Source organism: Falco biarmicus, chromosome 4 (assembly GCF_023638135.1).
Source record: "Falco biarmicus isolate bFalBia1 chromosome 4, bFalBia1.pri, whole genome shotgun sequence".
Lineage (NCBI taxonomy): Eukaryota > Metazoa > Chordata > Aves > Falconiformes > Falconidae > Falco > Falco biarmicus.
Genome location: NC_079291.1, coordinates 8,635,098 through 8,652,080, shown reverse-complemented (window position 1 = coordinate 8,652,080; position 16,983 = coordinate 8,635,098). Strand labels below are relative to the sequence as shown.

Below are 16,983 nucleotides of genomic sequence, written 5' to 3'. Positions count from 1 at the left end.
ATCAGTCACCCACTGTAAAGACCTCCAGAGATGTTATCTTGTCCACGTGACACTACTTAAAGAGTTTATACTTGGGATAGCTTTGTTTGGAGCCACTTAAACATATATAAAACTAAGACCAAGCAGAAAATGTGTGTTCGCCATAAAGTGATAAAAAAAAACCTTGCCCAGCTAATACACTCAGTGGTGCTGAAAATTTGAGTGTGCTGCATGTGGAACTCAACCATAGACTCAAGGGCTCATTCTGCAGCCATTGGCAGCTCATAGCTACTAGCTGTCCACTGGGCTGCTCTTCACAAGCTGCCCAGGAAGAAAGCAGTACTTAAGGAAGAATACAAAAGCAGTATTAATTGCAACTTAAGAGAATTCTGTACTGAGGAATCACCTCTGCTCATGAATACACAACAGTCAATTTTTCTTTAAACACAACATCAGATTCTGCAGCTAACACAACAATGCAGAATATGCCAAAATCCATAGCAGATTTTATCACCCCTGGTTTCCACAGCTTTGGTATGTCATATAGTTGCATGTTTATTTTTTATAAAAACAAGATTAAGTGAAAGTAGTATTTCAAATCAAATGCATGGTCTTCGCCCAAGTAAAATACATCACAGATGAACAACTGCAATTACTCTTTAAAACAATTTCAGAACAAACACGATCAGTCTTTGTTAGAGGAAAACTGGTCAATAAAAGCTGTTAATACCAAGCACTTACTTGCAGGTGACGGGGTGCTGCATCCGCTAGTTGGTGGGTGACTCTGGAGTCCATGGAGGGAAGGTAGTGACAGTCCACCGATGACTGGAGGAAAAAGTAATGGATATGGTGCTGCTGGATAGTGAGTCATATGTCCATTCACTGTTGGTACTGGACATGTGCGGCTACTGGTTGTCATGTTAACACTTCACAGTGTATAAATATTATGTTGCATCACTCCAGGCCAGCAAACAGATACTTCAACTTGTGAATGAAGGGGGCTGTCAAGCCTACCGGTACAGCTTGAGCTGGACTGTGTGATGGTGAGAAGGTAATTCACTCGATCAGGTCTGTCGTATATTTCATCGCTGCTTCTTACTGTTCTCTTTCCCAGGACATTCTTGCTCTTACAGACTGTGGGCAGAAAGTCTTCTTACTTTGGGTATCAGAGCGCAGTTCAGTTGCTTATGCAAATGTTTTTCTGGGGGGACAGTTGCTCTCTACAGACACATACTCACAGAGCCTGTGGGAAGAAGAAAACAATATATTGATTATAATATACATATTTTTAATATATACACATACAAAAATATTTTATCCCTCTCCTACTTTTGTTAAGTGATTACTTATTTATCAGTATCCTACAAGATGAGCTTACCTGGGGGTAAAATTCTTACTCTACTGAAGCTAACAGCAGAACACCCATTAACTTGATTTCCCTGCCCAATGGGTTACACCAAAAGCAATTTCTGGTAGCGGCAATCTTGGTTTGGAAATTGCCAGTTTTGAAACTGATGCATCAACAACTACCTGAAATATTGATACCAGTGGAGAAAAAAAAAATAAAAAAAAAATCAACCTCTAAAAAATTTCCATGTACATGAAAGCTTTGAGTTTCCACATAGAAGAATGAACGACACTGCTTGCTCTCTGCTTGCTCCAATGCCATGGCTCAGGCAGGGCACTGGAGACTGGTGTCTGAGGGTGATTTTGTATTGGACTAAATCTAAATACTAATTTATTTACCAATGATTGTTCTTACAAAGGATAGTTAGTTTATCTTATTGACATGTAAGAGCCCTCACCGATCATTCTATCTTTTTTCATTTTTATTTTTCTTGGGGGGGGGGGGGGGGGGGAGGAGGAACTGCCTCTATCACCATATAAACAAGCACCCGTTATTTCATAAGCCAAGTGACATGATGGCAGTAACACTGCTCCTGTGCTCTGTCATGATGGCAGTAACACTGCTCCTGTGCTCTGTCATGACCACCATTTTCAAAGTCATCTACAGCTACACACCTTCCTTAGTGTTTCACCCAAATGGCTGGTGCCTACCAAGGGGTCTTCCTTTTCTCAGTCTCTGTACTGAAAATCTCAGACTGACAACAGGGCACTTCTCAGCAGTGAAATTTGCTACTGCTTGTTTAAGTCCATGTACAGCAAACGGCTGCTCTTGGAAACAACCTGCTTGTGCAACACTAGGTAAGTGCTACTAGTGTCCTGTGAGCTACTAGAAAGGCTGCAATTGTTCCATATTGCAAACTTCCATAGTTACTTGCACACTGCTCCAGGTAAAAGCTGGGAAGTACTGCAACTGGGTAAAAGCTGGGAAGTACTGCAACTGGCTCCTAAGCATCACCCTGCATGAGGAGTCATCCATCCCCTCCAACACACCCTGTCGGAGGGAGACAGTAGGAGCCAGAGAGCAAACTCAAGCACCCAAAAGCGAGGCAGTCCAGGGTGGGTTGCCTAAAGGCTTTGCTTCCTGAGACAACATGCTATGTGCCCTTGCATCTGATACAGTCAATGATCAGTAACAACATCCACCACTATATAGCATTTTTATTCATAATTCTTTGAAATTATAGCCTGAAACCAAAGGCAAGAAGATTTTTGGGTGGGAAAATAAAGGCAGCAGTGAAATGACTTGTCAAGGTCACAAAGCAAAATTGATGCAGAGGAAGGAAACTGTGACAATGCAACATTGACTATCACTACTGCTACTGTCTACTAGTTGTCGGTAAGAATTCAAATGAGCAAGGAAAGAAAGGAATAAACCCAACCCCAAATGCATATGTTTGCCTGTCAGAGAGCAGAGGAGTGTTTCTGCTCTGTGTGGAATACCAGCAAAGGTTACCAGCTGTGCATGTTTTCAGACAGCGATTTCTGCTGAGTGCAGCCTGCTTGGGGATAACAGAAATGTAGCTTGTAAGTATTTGATAACTGTGTAAATTATGCAAAAAATACCTTTAATGCTAATGGAGACAGACATATGCAGGGATGAGACTGTAATGGGGGGTATAGTGAGCTAAAGCACAGCTGTTGGCCATGCCGAGCTCGAGGACCACGTGCCTAGAGACTGGTGAAACCAGACAGATCTTTTAAGGAAGCCTCAACAGCCAAAATATATTGACTCATTAACAACACAAAATGAGATGAACCATTGCAGGTGACTGTTAAAGCTTTATGAAGCTTAAGAAACAGGGAAAGTGAAGTATCAAAGGAATACACACAGAACTAATGTTTTCTAAAGAAACTCCACCAGAGCCACAACAATACCATGCTTCAAAATGTGTGCAAAAAAGCAAAGAGGGGAAGGCCATTGATGAAAACCAGCCCCAAAATTCTATGCATTAAATTAATCACAGAACAAGGTCACCAATTGTTAAATTATGTAGGGCTTTGGAAATAAAATTCATCTCATAAAAGCACAGAATCATAGAATGGTTTGGGTTGGAAGAGACATTAAAGATCATCTAGTTCCACGGCCAGGGACACCTTCCAACAGACCAGCTTGCCCAAAGCCCCATCCAGGCTGGCCTTGAACACTCCCAGGGATGGGGCATCCACAACCTCTCTGGGCAGCCTGTCTCATCACCCTTGCAGTAGAGAATTTCTTCCTTATCTCTAATCTAAACATACTCTCTTGTAGTCTAAAGTCACTGCCCCTTGTCCTATTGCTACAGGCCCCACTAAAAAGTCTGTCCCCATCTTTCTTACAGTTCCCTGTAGATACGGGAAGGCTGCTAGAAGGTGTCCCCAGAGTCTTCCCTTCTCCAGCCTGAACAACCACAACTCTCTCGGCCTGTCTCCATAGCAGAGGTGCTCCAGCCCTCTCATCATCCTTCTCTAGAAGGTGGCCCTTCTCTAGACTCACTCCCAACAGGTCCATGTCCGTCTTTTGCTGGGGCCCCCAGAGCTGAATACAGTACTCTGGGTGGGGTCTCATGAGAGAGAAGCACAGGGGGAGGATCACCTCCCTCAACCTGCTGGCCACGCTTCTTCTGATGTGGCCCAGGGTACAGTTGGCTTTCTGGGCTACAAGTGGACATTGCTGGGTCATGTTGAACCTCTCATCAACCAGTACCCCCAAGGTCTTTCTCCTCAATGCTGCCCTCAGTCCATTCTCTGCCCAGCCTGTATTTGTGCTTGGGATTGCCCCAACCCACATGCAGGACCTTGCCCTTGGCCCTGTTGAATGTCATGAGGTTCACCTCTCAGGCCTGTCAAGGTCCCTCTGGATGGCATCCCTTCCACCTCCAACACGTTAACCACACCACACAGCTCGGTGTCATTGGCAAACTTGCTGAGGGTGCAGTCAAGCCCACTGTCCATGTCACCAACAAAGGTGTTAGCGTCTGCCCCAGTACCAACCCCTGAGGAACGCCACTCATTCCTGGTCTGATCTCCACTTGGACATCAAGCCGTCAACTGCAAAAAACTATCTAATATCTTCAATTATATTTCTATTACCCAGAAAAATGTAGAACTCATAAATTATATATAATCCCACAATCACAACATCAGATATATTTTTATATTTGACAAATCTTCAGAAAAGCAGCAACTCCTTTAGGTCAGAGGGGAAAAAAGGGCACTCAGGGAAACTTTGGTCACTTCCTCACCACTGGAGGAGTATGTTCTGTGATGGACCTGGTCATGACAAAATGCAGCAGCATTATAGCTCCTCAGTACACAACTCCATAGGAAATAACTAACAATGCCAAAACTAAATAATAATCCTGTAATTCTGTATCCTTATAATTTTATGTGAGGTGTAATTATACACTGAAATTACTACCAGAAAGTAGGTTTCTCTTGCCTTACTCAAAAATCACCTTCCTTTCACCCCTCATGGTGGGAAATTTCCTGCAGATAGCTGTGCTGGAGATAAGCCTTCAGCAGTTATTCGTCTCCAAAGAGCTCTTCCCTCCAAATAAAGGTAGAGAGGGAAGACAGTGTAGAAGGCGTGATACTCTAAACAGCGTATTATTTGACTCCAAGTAGGGTCTCTCAGGAGTAGCAGATGTTATAAATGTTCCCATGGCCGAACACCTATACAATGGTTGAGGAGGAAATTGTAGGCAGATACCTACGTTCCAGCAACTCCAGCTTCTTGTAAAGAAGCAAACACCACTCGTGTTCTGTGATTACTGAGGGACTTCAAGTCACCAGCTTTGCTAACAGATATTACAGACCCGTCACCCCCACCACTGCACAGCAGAGGACATCACAAGTAGAAAGTATTGCAGCATAGGAAACTCAAAAATCAGTTGTCCCCATTCATGCCAGTTCCATGGCATTAAAGAAAACTCGCAAGGCAAGACTTCACTTGTGTCACCAGACTGACACGTTGATGCCCCTCAACTCACTGATGAAGATCCCAGCATTGGACATCAGCTGCAGACCTCTACGCGGCAAATTGTTCCAAGGTGAAAACATCTGTTTTGCTCAACTAAACCTTCACCACCATGCAAAACACTGTAAGACACTGTACAGGTGCCAGCTTTGAGAATATTCCCCTTTGCTGTCATGTGCTATGGTAAACACCCACAGCTAAAGGAGCACATCCTCTCTGGACTGTGACACTTCCCAGAAGCATCCTTTCCATGCTGTGTGGACCTTGAACGTACTCTCCCTCTGGCCTACACTTGGATTCCCTTGATAAGGGAGCTAACGAGCCTACCCTAAACGGGACAGGAAGAGCCAGCTACCACAGCTGAGGAGCAACCCCAGAAGGAGCAAGCCAGACTGACCGCAGAGTCACCTTGGTGGTGGTTGAACACCCATTCACGTGAGGCAACAGCATAGATTTCTGCCCTGTATGCATGAGGCAAAATTTTCAGAAAGTAGCTGTCGTCAAAGCAGTTCAGAGGATCTACCCAGCATACGATGAAAATCCTCTTCCATTAGACTTGTCCTTAGTGACTGTTCATGGGTACAAGGCCGTTAGCACAAACAGTATGGAAAAGGATCATACAGAAAAGTTTCTTTGAAGGCTCACCAAGAGATGATCACATTGTGCACTACATCACATTGAACAGCGGCCAATGACTCTTCTTTGACAGAACATATGCCTCCTTTTTGGTTTTTACAGACCTTTTATTGACTTGACTTCAGTGATAAAGCAGATGGCCACAGGGGAAAGAGGCTACAGTAGCTCTACCACAGAACAGACAGAATATTTATCAGCTGCAGTTAATGCAGCAGGTGTACCTGTCTTTTCCATATTTCTTCTTGGTGTTTGTGTAAAGAGAAGTTTAAAACCACAAATTTTGAATATCTGCTCCAAATTTTGCTGGATAAACACTGACCCAACTTTTCATACTGTCTCTTAGCTTTCCATGCATTTTGCACAGGATTTCCTATAGAAAACAGTTCTACTTTCCACACATACATCAGTTCTTCTAGAATGTATTAAATTAATTGATTCTTATTCGTTGTATTAGTTAGCTTACACTTGGTAACACTATTTGGTATTATTGTAACATAATTCATCCTTCTGAATTTTGCACTTGCATAAGATTTTATTTGAATTTATAAAACCCTTTTGCTGTTACAAGTGACTTTGACACACATCAACATCTGGATAGGCAAGAAGCCAAGGCAGGAGGCTTAGCTTATAGTCCTGTGCCAGTAGAAAGATTATGCTCTGCCCTACCTTCTGCCAACATCACCCCCACTCCACATTCCTCTTCCTCCCTCTCACTGTCCATGGCAGGGAATTAAGTTGTCAGCATTGCAAGTAATTCAGGATTTTTGCCTTTTTTTTCTTCCCTCACTTCTGAAAAGATTAGTCGGGAGCTCTGCCCTACCTGCAGCACTGTTTGAAATTCAGCAGTCATTTCAAGATACCCGCGACTGTGACACACAGCAAACTTCTAAGCTAAATCCACTATCCCTAAACCTTTCTACTATAATGAACCACTGCTGCTCTTCCTTTACAACTAGGTGACAAACCCACAAATGCAGGAAAGGCACACAACACGAGGACATGCTCTGCACAGAGTTGGGTGCTGGGGAATTTGCTGCTCCAAGCCCAGTGGTCTGGAGCATGGTTGTCCCCAAAGTTTCCAGGGTCATGGAGGCAGTCTCTTCTAAGTTCATTTCCCATTTTCCTGCCAACGCCAAAAATCCTCTCTCTTTTAAATCTTAGGCTAACTCCTACAACAGGAACCTCTGGACTGCAAGGGCAGCCTGGGCAGCAAGACGGGAGAGGCAAGTTGCTCCTCTCCCAGCAACAAACACAATTCCAGAGAAATTTTGCTTGCAAAACGTTTCAACAATATATTACATCTCTTTCCCAAGGGACAGAGTTGATGGAGTCCTTATTTATTAGAGGGCTTTGAAACATATTCTAATGCTGTTTTCAAAACAAGTCAAGATCTAATAGTTTTGAGAACCCTTACTGTATTTAATGTACAGTTTGTATTGAAATCCCTGATTATGCATATGCTTTCTATTATGCTAGCTGATGGTGTTGCATTGAGTAGTACTGAATAATTCAGCAGATTTAGCACGACCCAAGTGTAAATCAGTCAGATACAATAACATGATAACCACGCTGCCTTGAAACTCTTAAAAATGCATGGAAACTTTATTTGATAAAGGGGCATACTCTGTTTTCCACTGGCCTTCACTGACTGAGAGATGTTGCATTTTTGTTTTCTTGGCTATCCAACGAATTTAATTAAACAATAAACTAGTTACCGTGGCAGAAGTAAAAAAAAAAAACAAAAAACCAAACCAAAACCAAAAAAAAGCAGCCTTTGGAGTGTTATGTTTCCTTTATTAGCATAGTGATGTGAAACTAAACAGAAAAAGCAATCTAATAACAAACATTCCTTTGAGAAGGGCTCCGGGAGCAAAAGGACATCCACTTATTGTTCAGCCCATCCCATTGGTCCATATACGGCAATAAAGGTACAATAGAAGGAAACAGGAAACAGACTGGCACATCTGCATTATCTTATTAGAGGCTAATGGATATCTGAGAGGAACATGCATCTGATGCTGAATAGTCTGTACCAATCTCCGAAGCAATTACTCTTAATTAGTGGATTCTGTTTATAGATGGAACTTAGTGTACCCTTCTGTATCAAAGAGATGCAGGCATCTGGCGAGAGATATGGTTTTCTTAAAGGGAAAGCGCTAGAGCACAATGTGAGGGTTGGGCTGGTTTGCTGGTTGGTGTTCTTTTTTTTTTTTTGTAAATAAAAGCTCTCTGAAGCATAACATTCTACTGTATTATTAATCAAAAGAGCATGCTGGTTTAAAAAAATGAAAGGAAAAAAAAGGGACCATACTGTTAATCTCAAACTCTGAAAGTAAACATAGAAAGCTAATACTTGCATATGAATTATATGACAAAAACCACTTTGATGATAAGCAAATAAACAACTGAGCCTAAAATTTTAAACCACTGGCCAAAAAGCTTAAAATAGCAGCTTAAGTCAGAAGAACAACATCTGCATTTTGTATCTGCCAAGTCTGCAGCCAAAAAAAGTAAAGCACTCTATATGACCAGATGCATGAATAAAAAAGAAAATGTATGAAACAGAACTTCAGAGTCAGTTTATTGAAAAGCGGATCTGTAGCTCTTACATCCCATAACCATAACTGTCATGTATTTTCAACTATAGGTGCATGACTTATGGGAGGAGAAAAGATAAATTGTTGTAACAGAATTAAGACACTCTTACTATGACACTTTTCCTACATCTTTGTATGTAAGACAGCTGTCTACTGGGCGACTCTGAATTCCTTTTTATCATAAAGCTGACACTTGCAAAACGGCTTTCTGTTTTGTTTGTTTTTTTTCCTGAAATTGTTAAAGAGATAATTAATATAATTAACGCAGTTGTTGTTTATTTGAAGATACTATTGGGAAGTATAAAAAGGCTGGGGGTGGGGTGGGGAGCTTCTTTTCCCTAAGCGGCTATGCTTCGTATTGCCTGCATTGCAAACACACGCTGATATATGCCTGGAAAAAAGCAAATCTAAATCTGAAAGGGGAAAAGAAAAAAAAAAAAAAAAAGTTGAGACACAATGACACCCATTTATTTACACACTATACAACAGTACCCTGCTGTGCCAGCTATTGATTTTAGTGGAACTGAGAGTCCATGTTGGCGAGCAGCAGCTGTGAGTACATAGCCTGAATCCTCATATGGGAACAATACTCTATAAGCAGAATAACCTATTTCAGCCAACCTTCATGTATAACATACAACATTAAAAACACACACAGCTTACACTTCAAAGTCTGAAAGGTGCTATGGTTATTTGTTGCACAAAGGTTCAGGGGAGTTATTAATTTATTTGTGCTAGTACAATGCTAGCATAACGAAGACGTGAAGGATTGAAAATCCATGCTTCACGTCTGTTATTCTACGGAGATGTTAATTCTGTTCCATACTAACCATATTTAAGATCCTCCCACTGCATCAGGCAATTTCTCATTTTCTCCTGTTGTTTGCTGTTTTAAAGGGCTGTCTGTATTTTTAAATGAGCTGTGGGGTGGTTTGTTTGAGGGGTTTTTGGGGAGTGGGTGGTGGTTGTGTATTTTTTTTGTGGTTGTTTTTTGTATGGGTTTTCTTGGTTTTGTGGTGGTTTTTTTGTTTTTTTGTTTTTTTGTTTTTTTTTTACAGCTATCTGCATTCCATGTTTCTTTCATTACTCAGCAGTTGCTAAAACTATACTGAGAAGTAAAGATAAATGGTTAGGTCAGGTGATGGGGTTAACAATTTACTGTGTGTACTGCCCTGACAGCCAGATATAGTAGAATTGGCTCATGTTTATTTACAGGATGAGAAGTTGATTTCCTGTGCGGTGGCTTTCCATCACCTTTGTAAGGGACTCTCTTGCAGTTTTCTGCAGAGAATTCAAGGGGCTTTGAATACACTTTGTGCTGGTATATAGGATACTCTGCTTTGTAACTAAATGCATTCCTTCCTTACCCTGCCACATTCAAAAATCCCCATGGACTGTCAAGAAAAGAAGTTCTCTTTCATTTATGGAAACCAAAAGGAGGGTAACTGAGCTTCCTGCTGCCTGAGTTTAAGTGAACCTTTCACTGATTTCCCTCCCTGACTTTAAAAGCTATTTCTCAATGCTTAAAATTGCTCTTTCAATGGAATCAAAACTTCTGTTCTTGCATTGCACTGTCATCTGTTGTTCCTTATTAATGTTTCTAAGGATGTAAACCAGTAACTCCATATTGAAACCATCCTAAATGAGACTATCCCATGGGCTACAGAAACTCAGGAGATAAGAGATTTGCCAGATCAAACCTGTAGGGGTTTTTTTTTTCAGATTGAACCTGTTTCCCCATTCCTGCCCATCCCCAAACTCAAAGGGAAGAATACATCACTTCTCTCAAACACAATTTAGATGATCCACAATTTAAACAGCAGAGGGTAGCCAGCAAAAACAGCTCTTAGAAAGCAGGCTGGTCACTCAAGTCGCATACAGCCAGACAGTCCAGCACAGCAAAGCTTTTCCCACCCCAGGTGCTATGCCTACTGCTTTGTTCTCCAACCATGTTTTTTCAGCGCGCTTCCTTTCTTCCTGCACAGTTTCTCCCTACAGTTCAGGAAAACTAGACTGGACTTTGTGACCCAAATTGTTCTTTACAGTCCTATATGCCCAACCGGGTTGTTTTGATCCTACCTGCCTGTGTGAGGTGGCCACCAATGAAGAGGGAAAATTATCATTGATGGGAGTAAGGAACCCACCCCTTGGGCTCCCCTCTCATCATCCAGTCAAAGCAGAGAGAAAGAATCATTGATAACAACGGTGAGCTGCTACCAGTGCCAACACGCTTCTAAGACTTTGGGAAGATTTACACAGGCCAACAGGTAGCACCCTAACTGACAGCGTACTTAACTATCTATAAAGGAAAGGTAACATCACTGATCTCTGATTAATTTCAGAATGAGTCATGTTCCCTGTCCAACAAAAAGATCTTCCATTGAAGGTTTTCCCCTTAACTGGTAATTAATCAGTCTTTAACTCTGGCTACAAGGCACCTCAAGATAGCATCACACCGATTCCCAGTCAAAGCAAGTTTTTGTGAGAAGGGCTCTTGGAAAGAGATGGGGGGCCAGCGGAAGGGAGTCTGAGTAAGCAAGGAAAACCACATCCTGCTGTCTGTGTTCAGTAACGTCGTCCAATATTATGGATGTGCAGATGTTTAGATGTTTACAAGTACGCCGATCTCTTCCCAAGTGATGTTATAGCTAGGAGGATAGGTTCCCCATATCTGAAGACTCCCAAGCACGCTCTCAGAGTGCTCATTCTTGCCCTTCTAGCTGACGGGAAACATGTCATGGTGACCAATGGCAAATACAGCACATGTCACCGCAACTACTAAAGAGGCCTTATACTGACTGTTCATAACCTTTAAGAGGCCTCTGAGATCAGCAAGAGGGGTCAAGTGATGTTATTGTTTTGGTGACAGACAGAAGATCCCTAGTAAATGATGGTGGCCTGGGAATCATTAAGAGAATGGAGTACTCCATCTGCTCAGAAGCTGAAGAGGGAAGCAGCTTTGGAGGGCAGCTTCTTGACAGAGAAGTACAACTATCTGGGAGGCCAACACTCTATGGCCACAGCGAGCACCGCAGGTGAACTGCTGAAACAGGATGACAAGATACTTTGTTAAAGGATGCACAAAGAGGTGCAAGACCACTGGTAACTTTTAGTGCTGACAAAAAGCGGGTGCTGGTCTCAAAACCCTAACCAGTGAAGCCAGGAGTCAGGACAGAGGCTCATCAAATGCTCTATGAGTGGCAGGTGCCAAAAACATTAGTGTTGATGGATATGCTTTATCCGTACACCAATGTAGGTGATGCAGTCACTGTAGGCTAATACTGGGAAGGATCAGGGCAATTTAAATTTGCAACATTTGTTGTTAGCCTTCATTGTTAAGACACCGCTAGAGATTACTGTCCCCGTACAGAAGCAAAACTCCTCCGTCGGCTCAGCCTTAGAGGTATCTTTCTAAGAAGTCTTGGTCTTAGCAGAACCACCACAATAAAGCAAAGCAGCACATGATCTCCCTCCCCGAGGTCAGTAGTCTTCCTCGGCATAGAGCCATGCAGGATATTTTTAGCAGCACAAAGGATGGAACCTAGCAGTCAAATTTTGACAGCCTGGATGTCTAGCTACAACTACACAAGATCATAGCATTCAACTTGCCTTCATTGCCAATTTAAGGAAGAAAAAGCTCTAGAGCTTCAGTTTCCATTTCTGCTTTGTTCAACACCTGGACAACCATTAAATACATGTCTTTTTGTGCCCCACTATGGCAGTGATGTGCTGCCTGGAAACACACTGAAGAAGGGTCACAGTGCAGTATGTGATCTTCACACACGATGCGAAGAAACAAAGACTTCAACAGTCACCAAGATAAACAAAGAGGAGAAAAAGATCCTGTTTCATTTGGAAAACATGCGCTGCAGTGGATGGCTCTGCCTCAAGCCAGCACACTTCACTTTATATGCCACACAGAGATCCTACAAGAGTCCACTTTACTGCAAAGAAAAATTCTGCTATCTGGTGTAATCTAAACTCATTGTGAGGATAAGCATGTGAATTCACTCAAAAACATGAATAATGTTTATTCAGGAGGCTGTCTGAGAAACCTGAATGAAGATTTTGTGTGTAGGGGATGTACCTGAATTGTGAAATGATGAACTAGGCTTCTCAATTCCCCAGAGCTGGGGGCAATTTTTTTTTAGTTCAATTTTTTGCACTACAAGGCTGGAAATTCTACTTCCTCGGAGCTAGAGGAGTTGGTAATCCTTGCTGCACCCCTTTGTCAAGTGAGGAGGGTGAACCAAGTGGAACAGGGGAAAAATAGGGTTCAAGCATTGGTTGTGAACTTTGTTTCTGAATACTACTCTTTTGGACTGGAGGTGCATCTATCATCTTAATACCATGGAGGTGTGGACACCATGCTAACACAAAATAATTTAACACACAATTTTTCATCTTTTGTTATATATGGCAAGTCTAGTAGTATGTCTGTTGAAAGGATCTGTAATTCCTCTGAGTTATTAGAGTCTTCAGCCCAACTTTACCCAGAAGACAACATTTCTGCTGTCTACTTCAGGCTCCTGAACCTTCACTTATTACATATCACAAATTCCAATATATTCCCAGTAAGACTCCCTGAGGGTCAGCAGAATATGCCAGAGGGTTGGTGGAGATTATGAACATTTATTTTAAAACCTCTGTTCTCTGTAGCTCCCTGTCACAGGAACAATAGGGTAGCAAAATCAGGAACAAGCGCAACCATTAACTAGGAGGGGACAAAGCCATAGAGTGAATTGCAGAACAAAAATAGCATTTTTATTGTCAATATTTTGCTTAACAGGGAGCCAATAAAGCAATAGCAAAATGCTAATAATACGCTGAGATAACACTGCACATGTAAGCACCTTCAGAGCTGTCCTCTGAATCATTTGAAAGTGTTGCAAAACCTTATCAGTCAGGTCATAAGGACAGAGGTGCAATAATCAATCATGGTAGCCACAAAACTAGCATATCTTTTCCACAACCTAACACATCCAGAAGATCTACGTCCCAGAATTATTCTGCTAGAGGTGCTGGACAGATGGATTGCATTATCAGAAAGACCCAAGTGAACTACGACCTTACATCTCACTTCCAAAAGCAACCTAACAGGAGCCTAAGCACTGACAAAAATCAAGAAAACTTGTGTCATACACACTGGTTTGCAAAGTAAGATCTCTGATACATTACAAAGGTGTTCTTGTGGTATAAGCAAGCATGTGAATGAACTGCACAGCAATCATTCCCAACAAGTCCACTTCTGAAAGCATCTTTCTCCTGGTAACTGCAAGACAACCTTCCTGCTTCTCTGGATAGGGAAACTAGCCTGAAGTGCTTCACATTCACTGTGCAGTAAGAAGTTGCGTGCAGGTTCTGAGGGATGGAGACAGGTAATATGCAACCATGCAGCATTTAGGCCTGCCCAAACCTATTGTCATGTTTAAATATTTTAGCTATAACCACTTTAACCTGGACCCAGGTTAACAGGGCAGCATTTAGCCTCTGAATTGGGTTCACTAATTTTTCAGCTCCACTGGCAAAGTAATGTATTAAATTATTAATTTTGAAAGCATTCAAGAAAGTAACAGTGTGCGTTTTCATAATTACATCATGAGATATGGGTAAAGTATAAAGCTCTCAACAGCATCTAGAATCCTATAGAAGCTGCTACACTTGGCTAACAGTGCCAAAGAAGCTCCTGTTGAACAATGATGTTGTCAGGCAGCGCTTTCTCCAACAAGCCTCAACCTATTCTGAGGCAACATGAGCAAAACAACAGCAAGGATGTTCAGTCTCAGCAACAAGATGTCCATTTCTACAACATCCAACCCACCCATGCCAATAAATGTAAGCCGGTAAGGGAAGTGATGCTCCCAATGCTCCCAGCAGCACTTTCCCCCTGCATGCCAGGAGTCAAGCCCAGTACGCTGCTGAGTATATGCCAGCACAGACCCATCTCCTGGCACCGACACCACCACCTCTGCCACCATAGCCCATCCTTCCCTTGCGCCTATGAGGCAGTGCAGTCTGAGCTTTTCTGCCAGGTACTCCACTTTTATCATCTAATGATAACATAGCCAGACAGCTAGGCAGGTATGTTTTCCATACCACCTTCATTATATGTCTGGCAACCACCCTTCCCCACTGCAGCAGCAGGACCTTACCAAGGCTCTTCCTGCATGATTTCCAGGCCAGCAGCACTTAACTCTGGATCCGGCAGCACAATGCACTGCAAAGGAGGCAGAAGAGTGAGAAGCTAGAAACTGGGAAGCCCAGCTGGGTGCCCAAGTCTGATAAGACAATCTGATTTAACCATGCAAATACCAGCAGCCAAGCAGAGCATATCTTTGAACTGGGAATGTCAAAACAGACATGTCACAACAGAGAGCACTCTTCTAACAGCACCTGAAGTCCCTTCAACAGGTGCACATGTTGGATGAGCAATTGAATTAAGCCCCACGGAAAAAAAAAAGGAGGGGGGGGGGAGAAATCATCTTTGCTAGTAAGACAGAGCCATTCAAAATCCACTCATGATTTCTGTGATAATAATCAGGCCAAAAAAAATCACCAAGCAGAATAGTCCAGCCAGAGATGGCTGAAAGGTACATGTTAGTTCAAGCAAATCCCTCTATGTTACCCTGACTGCAACCTCTTCCCAGCTAGTGCTGTCTGTGCCAACTGAGTGTCAGACAGTTGTCCGTTATATGGGATCTCACAGAGTACCATATGCTAAAGTAAATCAGCAGTAAGCAGAAAAAAAAGGCAATTTGTGTCCTCAAAACGATGAATAAGCAAGAGAATGCAATGAAGATGCCAGCTAATGGAAATAATATCTCAAAATAAGTGAAATCTGTAAAGGCTGTCACTTTCTTTATAAAAGCCATAGGTCTGGAAGATATTCTGCCTATACAGACCCTAAAACAAAATTTTTTAATTCCCAACATGGAGTCCATCACTGTATGGACTGTGAGATGGGGAGAACCACGGTTGCTCCGCACTGCATATCCGATTTTACAAGGGAGAAGGGAAGGGAGCAGAAGTGGGAGGAAAGACTAGTATGTTGGGTTCAGTCACTGCTGCTTCATTTGATGACAGATGCGAAGATCCCCCTTTCATGAATGTAAAGCTTGTGTGTGTGTTGTCAGAGATTCACAATACGGTTTGAAAAACCACCCCAACCTACTTAAAATAATTATTTAAAATGAAAAGTGACTAAATTGTGTGAAATACTAAGAAATTCAAGGATGTATGACAAGCAACATACCTGACTGAATACACTGAAGAACATTCAAAGGGAGATTACGCAGAGCTCTAACACAGCAAGAGATGGAAGAGATACTGAAGAAGACTGAGAAAAAGCACCTTCCAGATACCTTTGCATAAAGCTCCATTTACGACATGGACTAGGTCTCATATTCATACGACCACTCTGACTCTAGTTTTGCCAGACAAAAATGTGTTTTTAATTAGTATACATTAAAAATTAGGAGATATACTCCTAAAATAATAATGGGAGCCCATGTGTTAAAGAACACCATAGGATCTCCTCCCTTTTAATACATTTTATAACCACAGTAATACACCTATACCATGGTTTTACCATGTGTGAGCTAAGACAAATTTTTCCTGCATGTGTTTGAACAGTAATGATGGGCCTTAATAAAAAAAACCCACAAAACCAGAAATCAGGTGTATTGTCTGCACTACCAGAGTATAAGGGTTTTGAAACAGAAAGAAGTATTTATTCTCTTGTACAAAGAGGAATGCAAAAATGTAGCCTCTGCGTATCAGATCTAAGCATCAAAGACCAAATGGCCTAAAAGTAGAGTAATATGAAAATTTGAGAAATCCTACAGCGAGAACTTAAATTCCGGTCTAGCATTTGATTTAGTGATAATCCTCCAAAAACAGTTCTGCATCTGATAAACACAGGTTTAGGATCCAGTTGTTGACACATGGTAAGGAAATGAAACACATTCTCCCTATATGAAGTTCACATTTTTCTGGGTGAAACAAGGCACACTTGTATCTCATGTCTCTAAGGCACCTTTTAAAGCAGTAAGGAGAAATGAAAGTCATCTACACGAAGCAATATTGTCTGACGTGCTAAAAAGATCTGAATGAAACAGCTTGACTGTCACATCCACTCTTAAGCCTTTGAAAAATAAGGAAACCCAATTTAAGATTTACACAACAAACCCAGGGCACACAATTCCTTGAAATTACAACTCTGCTTCACGTGCCTCACTGCAAAGGCAGGTTACTCGCTAAAGCTCCTCGGGTCCAGCAAAATAGAAAACTATTAAAAATGAGTGACGGTCGAAAGTTGGGTTCACTAGAACACCGCCAACCCCGATTAGTAACAACCACAATAATAATATATTCTCCTTTTAAAAATTCTCGACTTTTAAAGAAGGAACA

General features: G+C 41.9%; 1 protein-coding gene across 4 annotated transcripts in view; it reads right to left on the bottom strand.

Moving 5' to 3' along the window:
- Nucleotides 1–16,983, bottom strand: part of RARB (retinoic acid receptor beta) — a 334,203-nt gene that overhangs the window by 194,481 nt on the left and 122,739 nt on the right. For all 4 annotated transcript variants that reach the window (XM_056334286.1, XM_056334288.1, XM_056334287.1 and 1 more), the window contains one exon: nt 721–1,222. In XM_056334286.1, the coding sequence (XP_056190261.1) occupies nt 721–898 (178 nt within the window). In that variant the 5' untranslated portion in view covers nt 899–1,222. The remainder of the gene's footprint in view (nt 1–720; nt 1,223–16,983) is intronic.